The 26,390-nt window shown below is 37.6% G+C and overlaps 1 protein-coding gene across 1 annotated transcript in view; it reads right to left on the bottom strand.

The window, feature by feature from the left end:
- ERO1A (endoplasmic reticulum oxidoreductase 1 alpha) overlaps window positions 1-26,390 on the bottom strand; it is a 44,682-nt gene extending 18,292 nt beyond the window's left edge. Inside the window, exons 1-7 of the mRNA XM_037155649.2 lie at window positions 26,108-26,390; window positions 14,417-14,536; window positions 13,324-13,407; window positions 9,582-9,620; window positions 5,076-5,152; window positions 4,911-4,984; window positions 325-445 (exon numbers count right to left, since the gene is read on the bottom strand). Coding sequence (XP_037011544.2) covers window positions 325-445; window positions 4,911-4,984; window positions 5,076-5,152; window positions 9,582-9,620; window positions 13,324-13,407; window positions 14,417-14,536; window positions 26,108-26,221 — 629 coding nt within the window. The 5' untranslated portion in view covers window positions 26,222-26,390. The remainder of the gene's footprint in view (window positions 1-324; window positions 446-4,910; window positions 4,985-5,075; window positions 5,153-9,581; window positions 9,621-13,323; window positions 13,408-14,416; window positions 14,537-26,107) is intronic.

The raw sequence follows: 26,390 nt of genomic DNA, 5'->3' as shown, positions 1-26,390 counted from the left end.
AGGAAGAAAGATTACTGTGATGATGACCACAGGGAAGGGGGACCTGGGGCTGGGAGGAGGAGGAGGACAAAGGTGGGGTGCAAACAGGGACCTGTACAACAGTGTCAACAATAGAAATAAAGAAAAAAAGAAGAAAGATATATATTTATTGAAACATATCTACTTGTTTCCCCAGAATAGAACTGGATTAATGAATACATATGTTCCTATATTCCAATATATCCCTTAACAAAGTAAATTTGATTTGTACTTTTAAGTCATTTATTTGTTATAAAGAGAAATCACTACATTTTCTAAAAATTTCTAAATGGAAATGACACATACTTAAAACAGTTTTCTTCATAGATGACATTCCATATCTTCCAAGCATCTGGTCCTTTGTAACCGGTGTAGCGCTCAGGATTAAGGAGCAAATCTACATACTCGGCATCAGGAGACTGTATATCTATAAAATAAAATGTCTTATTAAACCTTTCTTTTCTTTAGTTACCTTTAAAAAGCTAGTATACAAGACTGTATTCCATTGATTCTAAGGCATCATAAATGTATCAATGCCTCAGGGATTTAAAAACAACTTTTCAGGAGAAAGATAAGAGGGGAAAGAGGAAAGAACCAATAAAACCACATTAAATATACCCACTGGCTGCAAAAGCATCCTGCTTTTAGAAATGGTACAAAATATGGCCCTGTCCAGGTAGCTCATTTGGTTAGAGCATCATCCCAATATGCCAAGAATGCAGATTTGATCCCTGGTCAGGGCACGTACAAGAATACATAAATAAGTGGAACATCGAATCAGAGTCAGTCTCTTTCTCTTTCTCTCTTTTTTTCTTTCTCTCTCTCTCTCCCTCCACCCTACCCCCAAATCAATAAAGAAAAATTAAAAAAAGAAAAAATGGTACAAAATAGGAGCAGGTGAATTTTAGAATCAAAGGAATGTGGTAATTCAATTCTCATAAGTTGACAAAGAATATACTATACATTTTCCCTCCACATTAACCATAATAGTCCACCAGTAATTAGAGGTAAGTGAGGTGTTAGTACCATACACTATTACAAAATACTTCCTTTTTACATGAGCACCATCAGGATCCACTACAAAGCTGTCCCAGAGGTATAATCCTAAATATGCAAAAATTTATATGCAGGATTGCATTTGTGTCAGCATTATTTATAAAAGGGAAAATTGGAAGCAACCTAAATGCCCAAGAGAGCAGAGAATGGGTTCTGGAGCCAGAGTGCCTGGGTGAGAATCCAGGACAAATTATGTAAATACTCTGTGTCTTGTGTCATCATTTCTACTAAGGGGGGACTACTCACAGTACCCACAGTGATACTGTGAGACTTTAGTTATTTATATATGTGTAGAATGCTTAGGACAATGATGAAAGAATAATAAATATTAGCTAGTGGTTTAAGTGTTATGATGTATCTTAATAGAGTATTTTACAGTCAAAACTATTAAATACAAAGGCTAATAAAATGAAAAGCAACAGTAGAAAAGTCAATTACATATATATATATATATATATATATATTAAAAAATATATAAAACATACCAAAATTGGTGGGATATTGCTTTCTCATGTTTTATAAATTTGTATATATAACTTCAAAGCCAAAAAATAAGGAAGGCCCCTAGTCCTCCAGTGGCTTGGGGAAATTATTTAATAGTACAGCGAAACTTTATTCATCAAGAAAGCTTAACAAAATATGGACCATCAAAGAATGAGGAAGTGAGCAAAAATGACCTCAACACAACCAAAATTGATGACAAAAATATGAGCAGAAAGGTGCAATGAGAGTCCATCAAGGTTTCAATAATACTACTTATCAAAAAAGACAAAAAACTAAAATTAAGCTCAGTTACTTTTATCACAATTCACAGTATGTTGGAGGCATAAATTAGGAGGAAATTTGCTTCTAGAAGCAACACAGTGACAGCATCTAGAAATAACTGAAGTGTAATGCAGAAGTAATGCACAATATAGCAAATTACAATGAATTCATAATTGACTGTGATTCTTAAAATGCTCAGTATCTATTGAAGACAGAAAACTAACCTCCAAGAAATGATTAAATTTTTTATATTCTGTCTAGAGATAAACATTAGTCACCTCATAATTTTACTTAAGATCAGTACTTCATTTCTCCCAATTCTGTTTTTTTTAATGTTACTATAACTATATTTTGCCAGATGTCAAAAGTTTGAATTTCTAATTTGGATTTATCAAATACCTTCTATAGTCTACCTACCATTTACATACATTATTTACTTGCTACAAAGCTTTCCTTCTTCATAATATTCACATTTCTTTAACAGAATATACAAATCATCAAGTGATTTACCCAAGCTAACAGAACACCAGGAATGAATTATTGATTCTTAATTCTTGCCACACAAATGTAAGATGTGGTCTCAAAAAGATACTTTTAAAATAGAAGTTGAAGTATTACCATTCTTTCTAACATTTTAGGCCTTAAAAAAAAAAAGTGCTGCATATGGCCTTGGCTGGTGTGGCTAGGTGGAATGAGCGCTGGACTGGGAACCAAAGGGTTTTCAGTTCTATTCCCAGTCAGGGCATATGCCTGGGTTGCAGGCTAGGCCCCCAGTAGGGGGCACTCAGAAGGCAACCACACATTGATGTGTCTCTCCCTTCATTCCCCTCTCTAAAAATAAATAAAAGCTAAAATAAATAAATAAATAAAATCTTTTTTTTTTTTAAGTGCTGCATATTATAGGTTTAATTTTATCTCAGCAATGTTTAGGCAAAAGAATCCTTGTGGAAAGATGGCAAAGCTAGGGGGCTGGGAGAGCTTTTTACCTCTTTTCTTTACTAGTCTGAATCATAGTATGTCCACACTCCTTTTCCAACAACACCCATGAAGCCCAGTGTGTTCCGGAATTCAGAACTTTTCAGATTTTCCAAAATACAGTACATGCAGCATAGATTCAATATTAGCCCAGCAGGTACTGGGGCAGCGACTTTTGATCAAACACATAAATTATTTCTGTGACAAAATATGAATAATCACACAATGAATCTGTACTAAACTTAGGGGGGAAATATTCACTTTTCAAAGTTTTCAGAATTTGGAAAGAAGAATAAAGAATTGTAGACATAAATATGCAAAAACATGGTTGTGTTTTATGTTAAAGAAAGCAAGTATTCTCTTTTTTTTTGCCCCTCCAAAACGCCACAAAATTCAAAATAAGTACTTTCTCTCTTTCTTTTTCTTTTTTTGGGGGTTTCGGGGAGGATTGCAGGCTTCATATTTTACATGTAATTAAAATGATCTGCTTTCTTTTTACTATTTTTTAAAAGATCATTAATCTGCTCTAAAAGAGCCACAGAAGAATACTCAAGTTCAGTTTGATTTGCTGTTGTTTAGCCAATTAAAAGGCTAAACAATTCAACTTAGGAAAAGGGAGACACTAGAAAAAAGAAGAATAAAAAGAAGAAAAGAAGAATTTATGCATTTAAAGAATGCATAAATTTTGATCAAAGAGTTCTAATGGTTTGTATAGCTCCTATATTTTAACAGCCCCAGCCCTCTGGCTTAACTCTAGATGTAGCAGATACAAATCAGGGGTCATTATTCTCTTTTTCAAAATAACATAGATCATCATTAAGGAATATATTTGAAAATCCAATGCCAATAAAACAGAAGCAGGTTTTTGCAGTCTCTAGCTATTTATGCAAAAATGCCTATATATATTATAAAAATTACATTTATATTAATAGAACTATAGAACTCAAGAGGTGAAAACTCAAAATATTAAGTTTCCTTTTTAAAAAAATATTTATTTATCTTTTATTAAATATTTTATTTATTTATCTTTAGAGGGGAAGGGAAGGAGAGAGGGAGAGAAATATCAATGTGTGGTTGCCTCTCGTGTGTCCCCTGCTGGGAACTGGCCTGCAACCCAGGCATGTGCCCTGGGAATCAAACCATGGTTGCTTGGTTCCCAGGTCCACACTCAATCCACTGAGCTACACCAGCCAGGGCTTGATTTATTTATCTTTAGAGGGGAAGGGAAGGGAAAGAGAGAGGGAGAGAAACATCAATGTATGGTTGCCTTCGTGCATCCCTTGCTGGGAACTGGCCTGCAACCCAGGCATGTGCCCTGACTGGGAAGTGAACTGCTGTTGTTTGGTTTGCAGGCCTGCATTCAATCCACTGAGCCACACCAGCCAGGGCAAAATATTGAGTTTTCTTTTTAAACATTTTTATTGTGGTAAAATATATGTAATATAAAGTTTACCATTTAAAACATATTTAAGTGTACAGCTCAGTGGCACTGCATTCACAATGTTGTGCAACCATCACTACTGTTTCCAAACTGTTCTATGACCCCAAATACAAACTCTATAACCATTAAGCAGTAATTCCCCATTCTCCCTTCCCTCCAACCCTTGGTAAACTCTAATCTACTCTTGGTCTCCATCACTTTAGCTGTTCTAGATATTTCACACAAATGGAATCACTCGATACTTGTCCTTTTCTGTCTGATTTATTTCACTTAGCATTATGGTTTGAAGGTTAATCCACATGGTAGTATGTATCAGAACTTCATTCCTTTTTAAAGTTAAATAGTATTCCATTGTATGTATAAATACTATACATTGTTTAAACCTTCATCCATTCATGGAAACTTGGGTTTTTCCACTCTTTGGCTATTGTGAATAATGCTGCTGTAAAGATTGGTATAAAAATATCTGTTTCCCTGTATTCAGTCTTTTTAGGTATTTGCTTAGGAGTTCTTTTGTTGGATCATATGCTAATTCATGTTTTGCTTTTTGAGGAAATGCCAAACCATTAGAAATGAGTTTTTAAAAATAGTTTTTACAGAATTATTTTTTCCTAGGTACAATTTTAAACAAAATGCATGCTATAAAGAGTTATACCATCAGCTTCACAGAAGTTGTCTGAGGAATCATCATGTTTGGTCCACTGAAGAACAGCCTTCTGCGTTTCTTCACTTCAAACAAAGATAATAGTGTTATTCTTTTTTTCAAGTTAACATTTCACATGAAAAAATATAAAAATACTGCTGAAAGAAAAAATCAAACCTCAAGGATTCATTCACGGCTCCAAGTCGTTCAGCTTGCTCACATTCTTCAATGAGATTATTGGCTTCTTCAGAATACTGAAATGAAAAGAGGAATAAATAGAATATACCTTGCCACACTTTTTGAACTTTTAAAAAGAATGTTGAAATTATCTGAAGTTTTTTTATACCTGGCACCATCACCATGGCTACAAAACTTTTTTAAAAATTAAGCCCTCACATTGCAACTGAAGCTAAAAAAATAAGTATAAGGTTTTGCCCCTTATTTTTGTTGGAGAACACATTTACTATTGTGCTCACCAAAAACGAGAGAGAGCAAGCGAGAGAGGTTATAGTTCTAATTCGTCACCAAAATTTTCACTAAGAAAATCTTTGATGTATAAGCAAGTCACTAGGCAAGGAGCAATGAAGCAATGTTCTGCTTTCTCCTGACCTAATTAATTAATTGTAAGCATCAGTTTTTTCATCCAGAAAAAAGTGGTTACACTAGATCATGTGTGTCTAAGGTCCATCTCAACTCTAAATATTGTGATTCTTTCTAAAAATGTCCTGAAGCCTCAAGTCTTATAAAATGTAGTGGAATATCTTCAAATGTTTAAAATATGCTCTTTAACAACCACATTTCTCCTCAATGTCTAAGTCACTTTATATACATATTCTGCTCGGCGTGTATGTGGCACAGGGGAAGTGAGTATGGGTGCTAAGATTTCACAACACAGCAGTCCTCACCAACATACAAATGAAAAACAGCATCGAAAGCAGGAGGCCACTGTTCAATCACTGAGCAAATACAAACTGAGTGCCTGTATAGCCTTATTGTTAGGATGTCTATAAACATGACTGTCCAGACTAGGACACTTCTGTGGATAGCAGAAAACACTACCTGCTGAAATGATACAATTTTTTCAAATACTTATTTACTAAATAACAACTCTGTTTTCTTACACTGGTTGATCTAAAAGATAGTTTAATTCAAAAACTTTTAAAAATGTGTATATATAATTAGTATAAAAGAGTAAAGGGATGTGGTCTATTCAACCAACTCTCAAATGGCTCAGAAAATCATAACATATATGTAGAAAAAGTGTGTTAAAGCAAATGAGGAAAATTAAAAATTACTGAATCCATATGAAGAGTATATAAAATACATTTATACTAATCTTGTAACTTTTCTATAAGTTGGAAATTACTTCAATGTAAGTTAAAATACATAACAAAAAAACAAAATTTGTTCAAGAAAATCACAAACCTGTGAATATTAATATGACAATGTATATAAAACTAAAAATTTTAATTTTACTATTGTAATTATTGGAACATTAAAACATAAGATAACTACTCTTAGTTCCTATTTAATAATTTAATCAGCTTCATTAAGTCACATCTGTCTCGTACTATGTCACTAGCATTTTTCTGAAGAAAATTCTTTTTACAGCTTATTCTTATCATTAAATTTTCATGAAATTTCCCACGACCTTCTTGAAAGTTTTTTTGGTTATTCAGTTTGAAACTAATACCTTCAGTTGACTCTTCTCTGTAGATATAATTTTTTTTTAATTTGTCAAGTATTTTTATTATACTTGACAATTTTTTAAAGATTTTTATTTATTTATTTTTAGAGAGAGAAGGGAAGGGGAAAGAGAGGGAAAGAAACATAAATGTGTGAGAGAGACACTGATTGGTTGCCTCTTGCATGCATGCCCCTTACTGGGGACCTGGTCCGAAACCCAGGCATGTGCCCTGACTGGGAATCAAACTGGTGATCCTTTGGTTCACAGACCTGCACTCAATCCACTGAGCCACATCAGCCAGGGCTGTAGATATAATTTTTAATTGAGAAAATATTCTCTCTACAGGCAAAGACGGGAAAATAAAATATTTTAGCCCAATTATTTTTACAAGTTCTATTCTTTTGCAAATGACATTTCTTCAATAAACATTTTAAGACAAAACTCATCAAAAAAGTTGTCTGTATTTTTTGTATTATTTTCAATGTTTTGCCAAATATAGATACTATAAAATTGTAACCCTTCTTAAATCCATTTCATTTCGGGTCAGAATATAAATTTATCCCATTAAAAGCAAGAGTTTCATCAGGAGGAGACTCTTCCCACAAGTAAAGACAATTATAAAATTTCAGAATTAAACCCAGTACATTATTTGAAATTTCCTCACTTAGCATGTTCAATTCCTCCCTCATTTTTGTAGAAATAAACATCAAGGTCTTTGTTTACAAGTTTTATTACAATAATTGCAATTTGCTAAACTTTCAAAAGCTGAAATTTCTTTTGTTTTTTCCTTTAAGCATTCTAGTTAGTGATACTTTGAATAACAATTTTCCACCGAATTTAACATTTAGAGGCCTCAACATTTAGAGGCCTCACTTACTAAAAATTTTTCAGTACCACTGCAAACACTTGAGTGTTTTACAAAGTAGTTTTTCATGGGCTCAAACACTGATAAAGTCTAATTGATGATGGACAGCAAATGAAGTACTCCTGCCACACCAAAGTAACATTTCTTTTTTTTTCCCCAGCATTAGCTTCATTTTGAAAATGTTATGGTCATTACTAGTGTGTATATGTAAATGCCAAAACCTATATATTTTCACAATTAGCACTTCTATCTTAACTGGATAACTACCACAGTGTGTTTGGACACAATTATGAATTATGTGTGTATTTTAGCCACTTGCAAATTCATTCCTGCTCCACAGATTTCTTGATTTGCTAAGGACACTGTTTTTACCACAACATTGTTTTTATCAAAATTTATATATGAATTATCACCACAAAATAAAAATTTTGTCTTCAGTTTTGAACTTCAAATGAATTTATACTAGCATCCACAGTAGTAACAAATGTTTTCCTTCAGCAAAATAAGCTTCCAAAAGTTTGAGTTCATCAATTTAATGAAAAAAAAACCACAATTCTGGATTTTAAAAATTTCTATTTAAAACGGCTAATGAGCCCTAGCTAGTGGCTCAGTGGACTGAATGCTGGCCTGCAAACCAAACGGTCACTGGTTCTATTCCCAGTCAGGGTACATGCCTGGGTTGTGGGTCAGGTCCCCAGTAGGGGGCACACAAGAGGTAATTGACACAATAATATTTCACTCCCTCTCTTTCCCCCTCCCTTCCCCACTGTCTTTAAAAAAAAAAACCTAAATAAAACACACACTAAAAAACGATAGCATCATTTATGTACAAAGTTCTGCCATTGGAGCCAAGACATTGCCTATGACTTCACTCTTTGTATGTAAACAAAAAAACACGGAATCAAAAATGAGCTAAATTACAGTCCATAGTAAATAACTAAATAGAAGGAAAAGATACAAATCCTCCATACTGAAGGATTCCAAGTAATTAATATCCTCAAGGAGATGAAGCACTCCTTAAGTGTGGGCTGTGCATAGTGACTTCCTTCCAAAAAATATAGTATGGAAGGGGTGAGAAAGGTGAATTCATTTAAAACCACCTCAGCCAGGTGGTCAAGGTTAACATTAACAGTGATAAGTCATGTTGACAGTGGATGATGTACTGTGATGTGACATGACGTGATGTGACAAAAATGGCTCATGACTGTGGTTTTCTTCCCCAAAACACATAACCCTACTCTAAGCATGAGAGAAACAGACAAATCCCGACTGAGGGACATTCTACAATGTCTGCCTAGTGCTCCTCAAAAACAGCTTATCCAAAATAAGGAAATTCTGAAAAACTGTCGCAGCCAACAGGAACTTAAAGAGATATGACTCCTAAATGTAACTTGCTATTCTGCCTGGGATCCTGAAACGCAAATGGACATTAGGTAGAAAAGCAAGGAAGTCTGAAGTATGAATCTTAGTTAGCAATAATGCATCAATATCAGTTCATCAAATGTAATAAATGTAATAAATGTATCATACTAATGTAAGATGTTAATCATAGAGGAAACAAGGTATGGAGTATATAGAAACTGTACTATCCTCACAATTTTTCTGTAAATCCAAAAGTATTATAAAATTAAAAATTTATTTAAAAAGAGAAGAAAGACACCTAAGAGACACATCAACCAAATGTAATGTATGGAATATATTTGAATCCTCTTTCAAATGGACTATTAAGGCACTTACGAATCAACTAGAGATACCTGAAGCCTGACTGGGGTTACACTTTTTAAAGTATCTTCTTGTCTTAGAGATGCATATAAGAGTATTTATAAACAAAACAATTTATCTGAGATTGGCTTTAAAGTACTTGAGAGAATAAACTGGTACACAGACATGAAACAAGATTGACCATACATTGATAATTGCTGAAGCTATGTAATAGGTACATGTTGTGGGGGGGTTCCCCCTCTTATTTTTCTTTCATGCTTCGCATAAAAGGATTGAGCAAAAAAACTGGAACCACTGAGTACAAATAACTGTCAAGCGATTCCACCGTAGAGGGGACAGAGAAGTGGGGTAGTAGCTGGCAGGGGAAATGAGTATTGAGTTTGTTAATATACTGGACACACACACACACCTTGTAGCTCGCAGATTTAATTCCATCAGGAACTTCATCCTGAAAAAGAAAAAAAGTGCTTTTACATGGCATTTATTCTACTGAAAAAGTATTTTAAATTTCTATGATTTATGAGAAAAATTCATGAAACAAATTATTGAAGTTAACATTTGATAGAGAGTAATTAGGCAGTTTTTATATTATTTTCTACAAGTAAACAAAAAAATTCAAAAACAAATTATTCCATGGATTGTTGATACATAGTAAGACATGGAAATGTAAAAATAGTCAGTCACCTATTACTCCTTTTGATGCTCAAATTGTCCACATTTGGCCACTAGGGGACCCACTAATGCTTACCTGATATTTGCTCCTGTGTCCCATTGGCCTAACAATCTTTAACGGCATTTTTTGTTTCTGTTATGACCATATACTCCAAGTTCATCTTGTATATTTCTTGTTCCAGTCTTGGAATCAATCATTTCTTAAGAAGCCTTAGTTCTTTTCAGAGAAAAATGGTACGAGTTTTCAATGGAGCCTCTTGCTAACTATAGAACCTACCTGCCTATCGCCAAAGTGATGTTGTGAGTACAGATACTGATGGATGTGGGGGAACTCTGTAAATTGCAGGGGCTAGTGCTCAGTACATTACTGAATTAGATTATGCCTGCTCAAAGGGAAGGGCCCACACAGAGATATCCACTTTATTGTGTACCCTTTCAGGCTTTGAACTAGGTTAATATATATTCTTATATTCTTTTTCTATGGCCTGATATGCTAGAAAGTTTCTAATTTTTTCATGTAATAAACCATGTCAAGTTTATAAAGTAATTTCAGCAGCACTGACATCTTTACAAAGTCCAGTACTGCTTTACAGTCATCTTTAAACATCTGTGGATGCAAGTCAGCTATTGGTTAGAGACCTTTTATTCTTAGATTTGTGAACTCTCTATTTTTACATGACAAGTCTTCAGTGCTTTAGGATATGTGTCATAAATCATATCAGCCATTCTCCACTTTATCGGTTTTAACTTTACACTGTGGATACTTAGTCTTTTAAATGTTCCAGAAAAATCATTTCTTCATTTTGATTTGTTGGAGGTAAAACCCATTTACTGAGCAAAAAGTCAGTCTCAAAAAAAAATTTTGTTTTGAATTATTTTAGGAAGTAAAACTTATATTAGAATTGCTAGGTCCAAGAATATGTACCTTTTTAATTTTTTTGATACATTTGCCAAATTGATCTTGGAAAAGATTTCACCACCATTATGCTCTTTTTTCTTAATTTATTGATTTTTGAGAGAGAGGAAAGGGGGAGAGAGAAAAACACAATTTGTTGTCCCACTTATTTATGCATTCAGTGGTTGACTCTTGTATGTGCCCTGACTGGGATTGAACCTGCAGCCTTGGTGTTTTGGGCTGATGCTCTAACCAACTCAGCTACCTGGCCAGGGCCAGCGTGCTCATTTCTTAATGCCAGACTAACACTGGCTATTGTTAATCTTTTTCTTTCTTTTTTTTTTTTTGTTAAAGATTTTATTTATTTATCTTTAGAGGGGAAGGGAAAGAGAGAGGGAGAGAGATATCAATGTATGGTTGCCTTCGTGCATCCCCTGCTGGGAACCAGCCTGCAGCCCTGGCATGTGCCCTGACTGGGAATCGAACCACGATCCTTTGGTTTGCAGGCCCACACTCAGTCCACTGAGCTACACCAGCCAGGTATTCTTAATTCTTTTTCACATTGGCCAATTAATAATGGAGGTGAAAGAACATTGTTTTGATTCATTGCAAAAGGAATAACTGATGTTTGAGCTTATAGAGAGAATCCAGCCTCTGTGGGCAGGCCGCCAGCCACACTGAAGTGTTCTCTGGAATCAGGGGTGCAAACAAAAGGATATGGATTTTAAAGACCAAGTTGGAAGAAGAAAATTTTAATTTTTATTACTTTTCTATCTCCTTCTGGGTCGCAGAGTATAACCTGAACCCAGTCTAAAAATGAACCGAAAAAGGAAATCAGTGTTGACAGAAAGGCAACTGGTGTTGGTCCCCTGTGGAGCCCAAGAAGGTCCTAACAAAACAGCACAGACCATGCAAAGTTGTGAGTTAACTGTATTTAACCTTGTGCATTAGATTAAGGAACAATTATTAAGTGTTTTAGGTGTGATAGCTGCACTGTGCCATACTGTAATGTCCTTTTTTTTAAAGATGCAGACTGAAGTGTAATAAATGTCAAAATATCAGTAATGCACAATATAAATACTAGCTGTGAAAGGTGATTATTTAGGTTGAAGCAAGTATTTCAAAGTATTTGAAATGATGTCTAATCACTCTTTAGTTCTGACAGACTGCCCTATTTGGGGACTGTTGGCACTGCGCCCAGGCTTATCCTACGAGGAGTGTACACGGCTCATTCCCTCACTGTCACTTAGACTGGAGTTTCTCATGTCTCCCTCCTTTGCTCCGCTTTCTCCTCTGCCCCCAGTGTGTACACATTCAGCACATCTATTACCAGGCTATCACATTTGCACTGAAATTTTCCCTACTAAACCATCGCTCCTTGAAATAAAAGCTCACCTTACAGAGCCAGATTGTGGCACAGTGAGTGACCCTCCAAAAGTACTCACTCCAGAACCACATGACATTTGATTGCTAACTGATATTCTGTTACCAGTTTCTTCTCCATCCCCACGTCCTCCTCTCCACTCTCCACGATGCTGACAATTATCTTTCCAAAATCCTGGGTCTAATCATGGCACTTAATGCCAATGAACTGTACACTTAAAAATGATTAAAATGGTAAATTTATGTTACTTATATTTTACCACAATAAAAAATTGAAATAAGAGTATATACTTTTAAAGGAAAAAAAAGGCTTCATTGAAAAATGTGAAATTCTCTGCTTTCAGATTAGAATACTTTAAATTGTAATGCTCTGAGAAATCCTACATAAAACCAGGTATTTTGTCCAACCCCTCTCCACCCAAGGAAATGCAAGAAAAACAATACACCCACAAAAAAAGGAGAGGGATTTTGTTTATACCTTGATTAATTTCATTTACTATACTATAAACATAACTTTGTTCAGGTAAGACATAAGAAGAAAAACAAATATCAAGCCAAAAGAACTACAGATGCTCCTTGACTTATGATGAGATTATATCCCAATAAACCCATCACAAGTTGAGAATATAGTAAGTCGAAAGGAAGTCAAAATTTAATACACCTAATCTACCAAACATCATAGCTTAGCCTGCCTGCCTGAGTGTGCTCAGAACACTTACATTTGCCTACAGTTGGGCAAAATCACCTCGCTGACCCTGCCCAGCATCACAAGAGTATTGCAGCACATATCACTAGCCCAGAAAAAAAAATCAAAACTCAAAATCCAAATTACACTTTCTGCTAAACACACAGAGCTTTCACACCATCATAAAGTCAAAAAGCCATAAATTCAACCATCAATTAAGTTGGGGACCATTTATATCAATCTCACTATTCAATAAAATGATTAACCACAAAAGTTTAATTCTATTATTATGAAGGCAGTACAATTCAAAATGTTTTATATCTGTAAGTTTAGGGTTTTCTAAAAAACACTTTTAAATTTTATTGCTGTTCAATATAAGTTTAGGCTTTTAATATGTAAATATTACATATCATATTTAGCCTAAGGATTAAAATATCATTTTAGTTATATCGGCCCTTTATAAAAAGTTGTTATTTTAAAAATGTAACAGTTCTCAAATATATACATAATTCTTACAGATTGACAAGGCCTGACAGCACAGTCTCTTCTTCCACACTGGTTGATATCATTCCAGAAAGGACACGGCCTCTTCAGGTTTACCTGTACAATAATAATAGGAAAAGTTTCAAAATAATCTCTAAAAACAGAAAAAGTCTGTAACAGCCAGATGTTGAATTGTGATGCTATCACCTGACCATGTTACTGGCTGCAGTTATTCTGTTTCTTTCACTGACCAACTGTCAAGTTCCAATGATGACATAAATGTGTGGCTGGTGTAAGTAAACTGGTAGGCTTGGCTAGAAAGACACAGATGCCACTCAACACGGAACAGACAGCAACTAGGAGCCAAAGTAGCTCAGATCACCGCTGCTCAAGTCATATTCTTTTAAAGCAAGTAACAGTTAACTTGATAGAATAGTGAGACAATTGTCAGTTCAGACTGTAACTACATAATCTAATGATCAAGTTCTCTATACTTTTTCAGTAGATATCTCAAGAAAAAATATGAGCCCTGGCTGGTGTAGCTCAGTGGATTGAATGCGGGCCTACAAACCAAAGGGTGGCCAGTTCGATTCCCAGTCTAGGGCACATGCCTAGGTTACAGGCTGCGTCCCCAGTAGGGGGCGTGCAATGGGCTACCACACATTGATGTTTCTCTGCCTCCCTTCTCCTCTCTAAAAATAAATAAATAAAATATTTTTTAATTATAAAAAATATGACAAATGACTAGTTAAAATAATACAGGTCAAAATAAAGTTGTGCTTCTTAAAAATATTTAATTTAATATTGATTACCTAGAAAAAAATCTGACAAAATTATGATCAACTCACAATTTGGATAACAATACATATAATAGTTTCTGTTCTGACTTCAGTTTAACCAACCAGTTTCTAACTCTTGAGTGCAAAACTCAGTTATTAAAATTAAAAGTGTACAATGAGTAGTCTCAAAACCACATGGTTCACTCTTGTGAACTGAATTTTCCTAATAGCCTCGATCAATTTCAAGCAATAGCCACACAATCCTGAAGCTTAGCAATGCCTTAAAAAACATAATTATCCATTTAAGCTTTAAGTATTCTTATACAAAAAATTAAAAATAAAAATACCTTGTAATATCTAAAGTAGTCACTTTCAAGAAGTTTTTGTAGTCTTGGGAAAAGCCTGTAGTTATTAAATCTATCAATGGTTTCAACATCGCAGGTACAATCATCCAAGTAACCACTAACCTGTTACAAAGAAAATGAAATATTAAATCAAAATTCTTAAATGCAAGAGTTCTTTTTCCTCATATGGTAACAGTGAAAGCATTCTATTCAACCAAGTTTTATCCACCCTCTTCCCCATAATTTTCTGAGATAAGTTAGGACAATAATCTAGTAATGCTATTGGTCCTACTATAGACCTAGAGAAATGCAGTGAATACCTTTTGCAGGGTGTACTGAGCTCAATAAAGACATGTACACAACTCAGAGAGTTGGTCCCCCGTAGCCACTTGGTAACCCTGCCCACCAGGACTGACCAGGGGTGGGCATCTGACCTAAACCATGTCACGCTCCCTTCTCCAAGAATCTGGCATTGAGATTAAGAGGGAGAGATGTCTCTCCCTGTGGCTAAACCAGTAAAGAAGTAAACTCAGACTCTATTCCGTCACGTGAACTGAGGAGCACATCACCAGTGAGCAGAGAAAGGGAAGATGTTAAGAGATACACAAAGAAGCAGGGATAAGAGATAGAAAACATACACTACCTGGATTCCCTGGGTTTTCCTGACTTCTACCCATCTTTCCCCAGGCCCACCTGCATTCCAGTTCTTGGCTTTCCTAAGACTCGAGAGCCTTATAATGCAACTGTCTCTGTTTCCTTTATTTTAGTTTCCCACAGGATGTGTAGGTCTGAGACAAGATGGGTGAAGTGATAATGAATTTGTGAGACAAACAATCATTTATTATAAGGATCCAACAACCCTGAAACACTAGGCCACAATAATTCTTGTAGGTTTGAAATGGTACCTAGAAATTACTTATCATTAGCAACACTGAGATAGCAAAGTGCCCACAAAGCCAATCCTGATCTTCAAATACTGAAAAATTATGTCTTAACTATAGTTACTAAATCAAACTACTAAATATACCTATAGTAGGATATAGTGGGAGGTCATATTATAGTCAGACAGCATTATTAGATGTGAAAATAAAATTCTTAGATGTTGCCCTGGCCAGTTGGTTAGAGCATTGTCCAGACACATCAAGGTTGCAGGTTCAATCCCCCGGTCAAGGCATTCACCAGAATCAACCAATGCATGCATAAATCAATGGAACAACAAATCAATGTCTGTCTGTCTATCTGTCTCTCAAATCAATCAATAAAAGTTATTTAAAAAAATAATAAAATTCTTAGATGTTTATTTGGGGCTAGACAAACACCTAATAATTAGTTAAACATTGCTGTAAGAAAATAACAAATACACCATGATTTTTAAAAAGTATCTAGAAATATTTTTAATATAAAGTATGCTGCAGAAAAGAGATCCTTGTTATATATTTTGGCCTGAATATTCACATTATAAACTACTTTTGTTTATATTTTAGGGAAATGTTGCCGACAGAAAAAAATTTTTAGTCTAATGGTAAGGAAGCAAATAAACACTTTATTGAAATATTTAGTTGAAATTTAGATGTTTACCTTTTGGAATATATAGCATCCTATACTAGCTTTTAATTATAGAACATAACAAAACAATAATGAAAAATTTTCACCTAACAGATAAGAATACTTTGAATAATGACAGCAATATTCAAGAGCTACATTTTTAACCAATTTGCCTAGTCTTATTTGTTTTAGAATAACTAATTCAGTTTCTAGAAAACTGATCTACATATTTGTCACTGCACTATTTTCATTTCACATGCAAATATCTTTGTTTCCTGTTAAAAGTTCTCTTGAGTATACAGTAACCTAGGAGTCCTAATTCTGGGTACCGAGAAAACAAGTGCTGCTAACCTAGATGACTTGATTCTTTTACACTGTTTTCAAGTCTTAAAAGCAGAACTTGTAAAGATATGAAATAAGTACTGTTTCTCCCTCTGGATACAAAATACAGGGTCCAGTACCAATGATGCCTCTTTTTTATTACGAAATCTTTTATTACAAAATCATAAGCATGTAATTCTGTAACATAAGAGTATCACACTCAAGCACACTGTATGACATTTTTGGTTAAATGTTCCAATTGCTGTCCATCTAGTGCTAGACATTCACATACCCAACCAACCACACTCAAGCAGGTGTCACTTCTGCTGGACCCTGTATTATGCAAGAATAAGTGGTACAAAGACTGCAAAGGCCAAAGGGCCACATGCCAGATAGAGATACTAAGTTACAAACACACAAACACACACACCCACACACAAAGGTGAGAGGGTATGAAGCAATCCATTTTCCTCCTGAAGAATTCTTTTTTAAGGCAAGCATCTATCTTCAACACTCAAGGTCAGGCATGGCCTCTTTTGGGAAGCTGCCCTCAGGTACCACTCGACCCCTGCTGGGTTAACTGCCTCTCCTACATTCTCCTGTGACAGTCCACATACTCCTACATGACAATCACCTCACTGTATTGAATTCATCTATGTCACTCCCACCCACAAGAGTTTAAAATCCTTGAGGGAGAAATGTTCGTTCTTCTTTGTATGAACTTAGTACTACTGCACTTCTAGAAAGCACACAGTAGATGATCAATAACTGTTTGTGGAATGGGTGGGTAAATGAATGAATGAATGCTGTCCACTCTCACTCTTGCTGGAGACCAGTACTGCACTACCTATACTTATGTACTTCTATGTCACCTATGGTGCCCCAGACCACACCAGCTCAAGTGGCAGGAATGCACTCACAGAGCAAGGAAAGCAAGCAGCAAAGATAATAACACTTTGCCTCCAACATCCTATTGATACACATCCTAATTACAAGAAGCTATAAGAAGCCCCAAAGCAGAAAAGGAGGCAAGATGTATCCAGAACGAAGGTGGCTTATAGCCTAGAGACCTCAAAAGGAAATGAGGCAAGACAATGGTAGATTTTAAAAGGTGTCTGTCCTTAACTTAGAAATTGAGCAGGAGGTATCCCCAACTACAAAAACAGGTAGCAGGACAGCCAAGGAGGTAGAATAAGGGTGGCAGGAATTTCAATAGATGGAGAGAGCCCAGCAAAGAAGAGACAGGAAGGTGTCTGGAAACCCAAGCCATCTGACCCTTTGGGAAAGCCTGACAACAGGCAGCAGAACCTGAAAGCTGGCAGGATATCTGGCAGTATAACACCAGGCCCAGTTCTAGCAACTAGAGAACCAGGCATGTTACCAGAATAGGGTCTCAGGAAAAGACTAAGGTGGAAATCCGGTTAATACACCCAGGGTAGAATCTTGGAAACAAAGTAAAGTTCTATTGCCTAAACTAAAACCCAAATGCAGGTGACAACATATACCAAGGATGACTTGATGCTATACTTCAGAATGTACTGAGCTGTGTAAATAACTACTCCCCCTGTCTCCCAAAGTGAAACAGAAATCTGGCCATACCATAGAAATCTGAATTTTTTAACAATGTACACCGCCCCCCCCCAAACACACAGTGATTGATGCATGTTAAAATTCAACCTGACTGGTGTAGCTCAGTGGACTGAGCGAGGGTTGAGAACCAAAGGTCACCAGTTCAATTCCCAGTCAGGGCACATGCCTGGGTTGAGAGCCAGGTCCCCAGTATGGGATGCGAGAGAGGCAAGCACACATTGACATTTATCTCCCTCTCTTTCTTCTTCTCTTCCCATTCCTCTAAAAATGAAAAAATAAAATCTTTTAAAAAAGACTTGAAGCTTACTGCTCTAGGCTTCAGGTGACACTCAGCCATGGGTAGGGGCCCAACTTAATAGGTAGTGACTAAAAGGCCCTTGTTGAGCCCTGGCTGGTGTAGCTCAGTGGATTGAGCATGGGCCTGAGAACCAGACAATTGCGGTTGATTCCCAGTCAGGGCACATGCCTGGGTTGCAGGCCGGTTCCCTGCAGGCCAGTTCCCAGCAGGGGACCCATGAAGGCAACCATACATTGATGTTTCTCTCCCTCTCTCCTTCCCTTGCCCTCTAAAGATAAACAAATAAAAAAAAATCTTTAAAAGGCCCTTGTTGAGGAATGGTAGATATGAGGACTGGTACAGGCCTGACATAGCACACCCAGTTTAAAGTCCTAGTCCCTGAAGAACTGGAAAGCCTTGGAAGGCCTCTAATGCAACCTCCCAAGCAACATAGCAGTTCCCTCCTACACACCTCCCAGGAGGAGGCAGCGTGTAACAATGGTTAGCACGCAGTCAGGGTGGAATCCCATCTCTACTACTTCTTCATTGTTGGCCTTGCCTACATTTTTGAACTTCTCCAGGCCTCCGTTTCCTACCTAAGTACAAAATAGAAACAATAATAGTTCCCATCTCAAAGAGTTGATATCAAATTCAAATGATAAGTCAAATGCCCAGTAAATATGAATCATTATTATTACCTTGCCACTGCTTAAATGCTTCTAGTGAAATGGGACTTAACATGTGTTGAATGAAAAAAAAAGGCCAAGTTTGTAGTTAAGTATTTCCCCAAAATCTTATATCTGCAACCCCGATGGAACACAGAACTAGATAAATAAATGTCAGCTGTAGAAGGAGCCTCAGTTGCTTTCTCCACTGATTCTGACTGGTTTCAACCAAATACCAAAATACTGTAGAAAAGGCCAGAGAAAAGAAAATAACACTGGCCTGCTCATTCACTGTCCTCTGGTGAGAAGTGTCCATTAGTATGCAAAGTCCTATCACAGATTATCACTTTTTTCCCCAAAGCAGTGTAAGAATATACTCCTCAAACTCATATTTAATGAGATTCATATTTCATATTTAATGAAATACCTTTTAAAAGTGCTCAAAATGCACTTTATTTGGCAAAGAACTTTAGTTGTATTTAATTTCATTATTTTGTGACCATAAAAAAGAACATAAGTATTCATTCTTTGACAGAGTGGACTAGAACAATTCTTGGTAATGGAATCATGAAAACCCCAAAGATGCTATACTTGGTACCATTCTAAGAACATGGAATGAATGTTAAGAGCTATTTCTACATTAAAGTCCTGGTCTTGCTAGAACTTTAAATTATTGGTAAATGACCCAAAGTATATCAACCAATGTGAAATGGGGTTTGTTCCACACACCTTGTTCAGAAAAGCCTGGAATATGGCAAGTACTGAGAGTCAGTGGACAGCTCCCTAGTATGACCTGTTTCAAAGATCCCTCTGCCTAAAATTTTAATCCTGGGCTTATATCCACCCACCCACCCCAACATATTATTATCAAGTGCCTCTTCCAAGGCCCCGCCACTCTAAGAAATTAAAAACTATTTTTTAAATTGACATAAACAAGACACTAGACAAGTAAATCTGCTGAAATTCAAGTATGCAGGGTGTATCTACAATGTACTCCAAACAAAAAATAATCCATTTTCTTTCTTTTTTTTTTTTACAATATTTTATTTATTTTTAGACAGAAGGAAAGTGAGGGGAAAAGAAAGGGAGAGAAACATCAATGTGTGGTTGCCTTTCACGTGCCCCCTACTGGGGACCTGGCCTGTAACCCAGGCATGTGCCTTGACTGGGAATCAAACCAGCAACCCTTTGGTTTGCAGGCCAGGTCTCAATCCACTGAGCCACACCAGCGGGAGCAAAATAATCCATTTTCAAAGTAGCCATTTTAGATTACTTGAGCTACTCCCCATTCATTAGCCTGATAGAGATTTACTGCACTCAAATAAGTGGATCTGAGTGTTATTAGCACTAGTCATATGGAGACTGCAAACTCCTATGTAGTCAAAATGTTTTATCAAACTCATTTATAATTAATTTAAATAAAGGTGTCCATACTGCCTTGTATCTGAGCTTCAATATTTCTAATGAGGTTATTTCCTTAAAATGCATCCTGGGATTCCCTAAATTGGGACTAAAGTTCTGTTACATTCACTCTCTCTCATTCATTGAACATGATGGGGCAATAATTGCCAAAAAGAAGTAAGAAACTCTGAAGGGTCTTCATTTACTTCAAGCTCACACCTATTACAACAAATACCACAAATATTATTTTGTTTTAAAACAGTGGGTCCTGCCCTGGCTGGTGTGGCTCAGTGGATTTAGTGCAGGCCTGCGAACCGAAGGGTCACTGGTTGGATTCCCTGTCAGGGCACATGCCTGGGTTGCAGACCAGATCCCCATCAAGGAGCACATGAGAGGCAATTTCACATTAATGTTTCTCTCCCTCTCTTTCCCCTCCCTTCCCCTCTCTAAAATAAACAAAACATGTAAAGAAATAAATGAATTTAAAAAAAAGAGTGGGTCCTAATTACGAGGTTGTTTACACAAACTATACATAGATTTATACACCAAAAGGAGAAAAAAGACCAATTTTCTGTGTAAAAGATTTTTAACTAGAATAATTAAAAACAAGTGAAAGTTTGTGTATAAGGAAGATTCATATGTCCCAGAAAATTGATCACATATTTCCAGCAAATAACAGTAAAGTACTGTTATAAAAAGAACTTCCAACCTACAGTGAAAATGGTTTTGATATCAACTAACAGGTATATCAACTAGCAGGTACTAAGTTTAAAGATTGATTGATTGGTTGGTTGGTTGGTTGATAGATAGGGGAAGTAAAGGAGAAGGAAAAAGGTAGGGGAAACATCAATAAGTTTCCTCTCCTTTGTGCCCAACAAGGGACCAAACCCACAACTCAGTCAAGTCTTCTGAGCAAGAAGCGAACCTGTAGCCATTTGCTTTGCAAAACAATGCCCAAGCAATTGAGCCACACTGGTCAGAGCTGTAGTAACTACGTTTAAAGATTCATTCGGAACCCTCAAAACCATCTGAGAGATCAATTCCAGAATACCATGTAAATAGCTTGCTAGGCAGAAGAATTAGAAGAATGTACTTTCTGCTAGCATGGTGTTCCCATCTTGAATTGTGATCTTCCTAAAACTTAGCACCAAGTATGTAGCAGGCTCAAAACTGTGGAAATTCAAGAATTGGGACTAAATTTTTTATTTTTTAATTCATTTTTGACTCTTCAAAGCTTGTTCACAGTAGGCCTCAATAAGTGCCTGTTGAGTTTAACCTGATTGTAGATTTTTGTACGTTTTACTCCAATGACTTTCTAAGGTCAAATAACTAATTACATGCTGCTGTGGCTCAAATAAAAGCTGATATTCTGTTAGGTGACCCCCTATTACAAGCCAGGTACCCAGGCAACAGTGATGTAAGGGGTGATGATGTGGTAACTCAAAGAAGTGCTAAGAGGAACTGTAAACAGGAAGGGGCAAAAGGGATGTGACTATGAAATAACAAAATAGAATCAGCAGGACCTGGCAGCTAATGGATAATGCAAATAGAGCCAGAGAAGATTTCAGCTGGTATTTCCAAACATCAGGTAAAAATTTAGCTTTTAATTTTGTTTCTATCGATATTTACTAACTTTTTTTTTCAACACTTAGCATTTCTGCCTCTCCCCAAGCCCCAAAGAACATAACTGCTAAAGTCTAAGGTCTTCAGGGCAGGGATCATGCTATTGTTATTTCTGTATTCCAAACACTCAGCTCAATGCAGAGCATCTATAAATGTTTGTTGCATGTTCATCTCACCTTATCTTTCCTTTCTCCATTTTTTTCTCTTTCTCTTGTTCTGTTTGTGTATGTATGTTTGTATGCTAATTTCTATTTTTCTCTTCATGTCTCTTCATCACCATACTCTCTCCCTTGTTCTCTCTTTACCCAAATCCCTTTAGGACTGACCATCACATAACTAAAATATACTTTTGTTTCATTAATTGGATTGGAACTGATGGTCTCTAAAGTTCATTTAAGCAGACCATTTTAAATCTTTCTAAAAATTGTTTTTTAGTATGTGACTCTCAACTTACCATTTTTTATAGTTGACCCTAGGAGGACAAACAGCGTCTCTCTAGTTCTAAAAGGAAGAGAAACAGGCCTGACAGATTTTTGTGTTGGGGAAGTATTTAAATCTTGAAAATATCATGAAAGGAGAGAAAAAGTATAAACACAAATCAGAAAAAAGAAAATCAAATTTTTTTAATGTAAAAGCTCCCCAACTTTAGTCAGATACCTGAAAAGGTCATTTGGGGGAAAGTGAAAGATGAAAAGCTCAACATGTACTTTTATTCCATTATCCAATTCTAGAATGTGGCTGAAAATGTTATATTGGGTATCTTCTTTCAACACCGAATGTCTTATTTTAAAGACACTTATTTCTACATTACTTATTTTTTAAATGCTTAAACTTTCTATTATTTTATGTCTGTAATCAGAGAGAAAATGACCCCTTTTCCTTTTAAGTACTGTGTGCTGTTTATAAAGCAGCAACTTCTTTACAGCTTCTCTTACACGGTTCCAGGCAACACCTCAACATTCAAATCACCCAGCAAAAAAAACAAAGTCTAAGAATATAAACCAGGACAGAGGCATCTCTCCTTCTCATAATCCTGAAAGTGTTTGTATCCTCTATGAAATACTATCATTGCCTCTACATACATAAAATGTCATTTCTGACAACAAATAGTGAAATCCACTTTAAAAGAATGACAGCCTACCCTCAATTTTGTAATTATACCCTCAAATACAATTTTTATCTGTGGAAGCCAACCAAATGCTGACTTTAAGAGTAACACCATTAATTACCCCTGGCTGCCCTGAACTCGGGCCTGAGAACTAAAGGGTTGCCAACTCAATTCCCAGTCAGGATACATGCCTGGGTTGCCAGGGCAACCACGGTTTCTCCCCTTCTCTTTCTCCTTCTCTTCCCTCTCTCTTAAAAATAAATAAATAAGACTTCCGCCAAGATGGAGGCATAGGTGGATACACCGTGCTGTCTCACACAACCAAGTTTAGAGACAACTAAATATTAGCAACAGAAAACACAGCCAGGACACAGAAAATTGAACTTTTCAGAAGTCTGATAACAACAAATTCTTCAGCCTGACCAGTAAGAGGGGCAAAACTAGCAGCTGGCCGAGCGGGGTTGCACAGGAAAACTCGGTCAGGCGGAACCCTGACGCAGGGTTGGACCTAGTGAATGACACAGCAAGCGATTTCGAGGAAACAGTGAGGGAGCAGGGCTGCGGGTTCACTGTGGTCGCGCATTCGGACGTGCGCAGATAGACGAGCAAGGGAGTGGGCGATTAGATGGGACCTGGCATGTCCCAGCGACCAGTGGCAGCAGAGGGGGCTGCCATTTCCCTGCTCTGACCCCGCCTCTACATACAGCATCATAACCCAGCCACCTGAGTGGCCCTGCCCAGGTGAACCACCTAAGGCTCTACTCCTCACCCAGCGGCGCGAAACAGCAGAGGGGGTCGCGGTTTCCCACTCTGACCACTCCCCCACATACAGCGTCACAACCCAGCGACCTGGGAGTCCAAGGTTCCACTCCTCATACTTAACAGGTACGAACAGACCAAAAATGGCTCAAGAAGATCTCAAAGCCCCAGAGCCCATAAATCTAAGTGATGAAGAAATAGCAAAACTCTCAGACGCACAGTTTAAAACACTGGTCATCAGGATCCTCACAGAACTGGTTGATTATAGCCACAAATTAGAGAAACATATGAAGGTGAAACTAATTGAAATGAATGGAATTGCACAGGAAACCAATAGCGATGAAAAGGAAACTGGGACTCAAATCAATGGAGTGGACCAGAAGAAAGCAAATAATGGCCAAACAGAAAAGAGTCAAGAAGCAAGAATTCAAAAAAATGAGAGTCTTAGGAACCTCCAGGACATCTTTAAACGCTCCAACATCCGAATTGTAGGAGTACCAGAAGGGGGAAAGGAACAGCCACCAGTGGAAAACTTATTTGAACAAATAATAAAGGAGAATTTCCCCAATCTGGCAAAGGAAATAGACTTCCAGGAAATCCAGGAAGCTCAGAGAGTGCCAAAGAAGTTGGACCCAAGAAGAAACACACCAAGGCACATCATAATTACATTAGCCAAGATTAAAATGAAGGAGAGAATCCTAGAAGCAGCAAGAGCTAAGGGGACAGTCACCTACAAAGGAGTCCCCATCAGACTGTCAGCAGATTTCTCAAAAGAGACCTTGCAGGCAAGAAGGGGCTGGAAAGAGGTATTCCAAGTCATGAAATCCAAAGACCTACAACCAAGATTGCTCTATCCAGCAAAACTTTCATTTAGAATGGAAGGACAGATAAAGTGCTTCTCAGATAAGATCAAATTCAAGGAGTTCGTCATCACCAAGCCCTTATTATATGAAATGTTAAAGGGACTTATCTAAGAAAAAGAAGTTAAAAAAACATGAACAGTGAAAGGACAGCAAACTCGCAGTTATTAACAACCACACCTAAAACAAAAGCAAACTAAAAGGACAGCTAGATCAGGAGTGGAAACATAGAAATGAAGATCTCAAGGAGGGTTAGCAACAGGGGAGTGGGAGGAGGAGAAGGGGGGGGAGAAGGTACAGAAAATAAGTAGCATAGACAGTAGATAGAAAATAGATGGGGGGGGCAAAACAGTATGGGAAATACAGACTCTAAAGAACTTGAGACACATGGTCATAAACTAAAGGGGGTGTAATGGTGGGGACGGGGGGTAGGGTGGAGGGGAATGAAGGAGGGAATAGAACAACTGTAATGGCATAATCAATAAAAATAAATAAATTTACTAAATAAATAAATAAATAAATAAAATATTTTTTAAATAAAAATAATAATATTAAGCCCTGTGTGACTCATTTGGTTGGAGCAGTCATCCCATCACAGAGAGGTTGGAGGTTCGATTCCCTGGCTGGGGCACATATAGGAGGCAACTCATTGATGGTTCATCTCTCATGTTGATGTCTCTCTTTCTCTCCCCTTTCCTCTCTCTTTAAAATCGATAAACATGTTTTTTTTTTAATTTTTAAAGAGTAATGACATTAAAATACGCAAAATTGTTAATCCAGAAACTTCGAAATTTCTTTGAATTTTTTGCTCATGTCGTACTAACACAAGGAAATGGTCATAATACGCCTGATATGAAGTTTGTTATCCGCCCGATTTAGACCAGTTGCATTAGTGTCACGGTAAGAGAAGCTCATGACTTTAAGGAAAATGAAAAAAACAAACACACAGGGCAAGGAGCCACAGAAGTGCAGCAACCCCAAAGACACGAGCCACTGGGCTTAGATATAGAAAAGTCACACGAAGCGATTCCCCTGCCTGACACACAATGAAATTTGACAGCAGCATCCCGACCCCCACCGCTTCCCTTACTGTACTGGCCGGAAAGGCCGGAGAAAACACCGGCACAGGCACAGCGTACACAGGTCCAGGTCAAGTTAGAAGTGAGACCCAGGTTCTGCGGAAACTAAAAAATTGAGTGTGCGTGCACACTCTGCATACCCTCTCTGGGTAGGGAAAATCAACAAAGATGCATAAATCAACTCAGTAAAAACATAACAGCGTGCACCCACACCCCTCGCCCCAAGCCTGACCCGAAGAGCGGGAGAGCAGGCAGAGGTCCACGCTGCGGGAGAGGACACGTCCACACCTACCCAGGAGAACTGCAGAGGACCCAGACCAAGCCAGGGAGCAGGAGCATAGGGGGGTTATTCTGGGGAGATGGAGATGCAAAGATGCACCCCAGCGACTCACCTGCCCGGGCGCGCGGGATACAGCGCAGCCCCGGGCCAGGAAACACAGGGAAGAGCAACACGCATACCCCTCACCTGGCAGAAGCACCTCTGCGCCGCCGACTCGGGGGGCTGCTGCCCACCGTGGCCTGAGCCGAGCAGGCACACGGCGCCCAGGAGGCCGATCAGGAAGCCCCAGCAGCGGCCCATAGCCGCTCTTTGCGGAGCGCCTTGGAGAACCCCCGATTCGCGAGCAGGCCGTGCGTCCTCGGATGAAGCCCGCGCGGGCCCGCCCCCGCCGGGGCCCCACCTCCGGGCCGCCTCCCAAGCCCGCCCTCTGCTCTCCCGCCTCTCAGAGGCCGCCACCTCGCCTCGGAGA

Source organism: Artibeus jamaicensis, unplaced genomic scaffold (assembly GCF_021234435.1).
Source record: "Artibeus jamaicensis isolate MK-2021 breed Jamaican fruit bat unplaced genomic scaffold, CSHL_Jam_final contig_548, whole genome shotgun sequence".
Taxonomy (NCBI): domain Eukaryota; kingdom Metazoa; phylum Chordata; class Mammalia; order Chiroptera; family Phyllostomidae; genus Artibeus; species Artibeus jamaicensis.
This window is presented reverse-complemented; position numbering and strand designations above follow the sequence as displayed.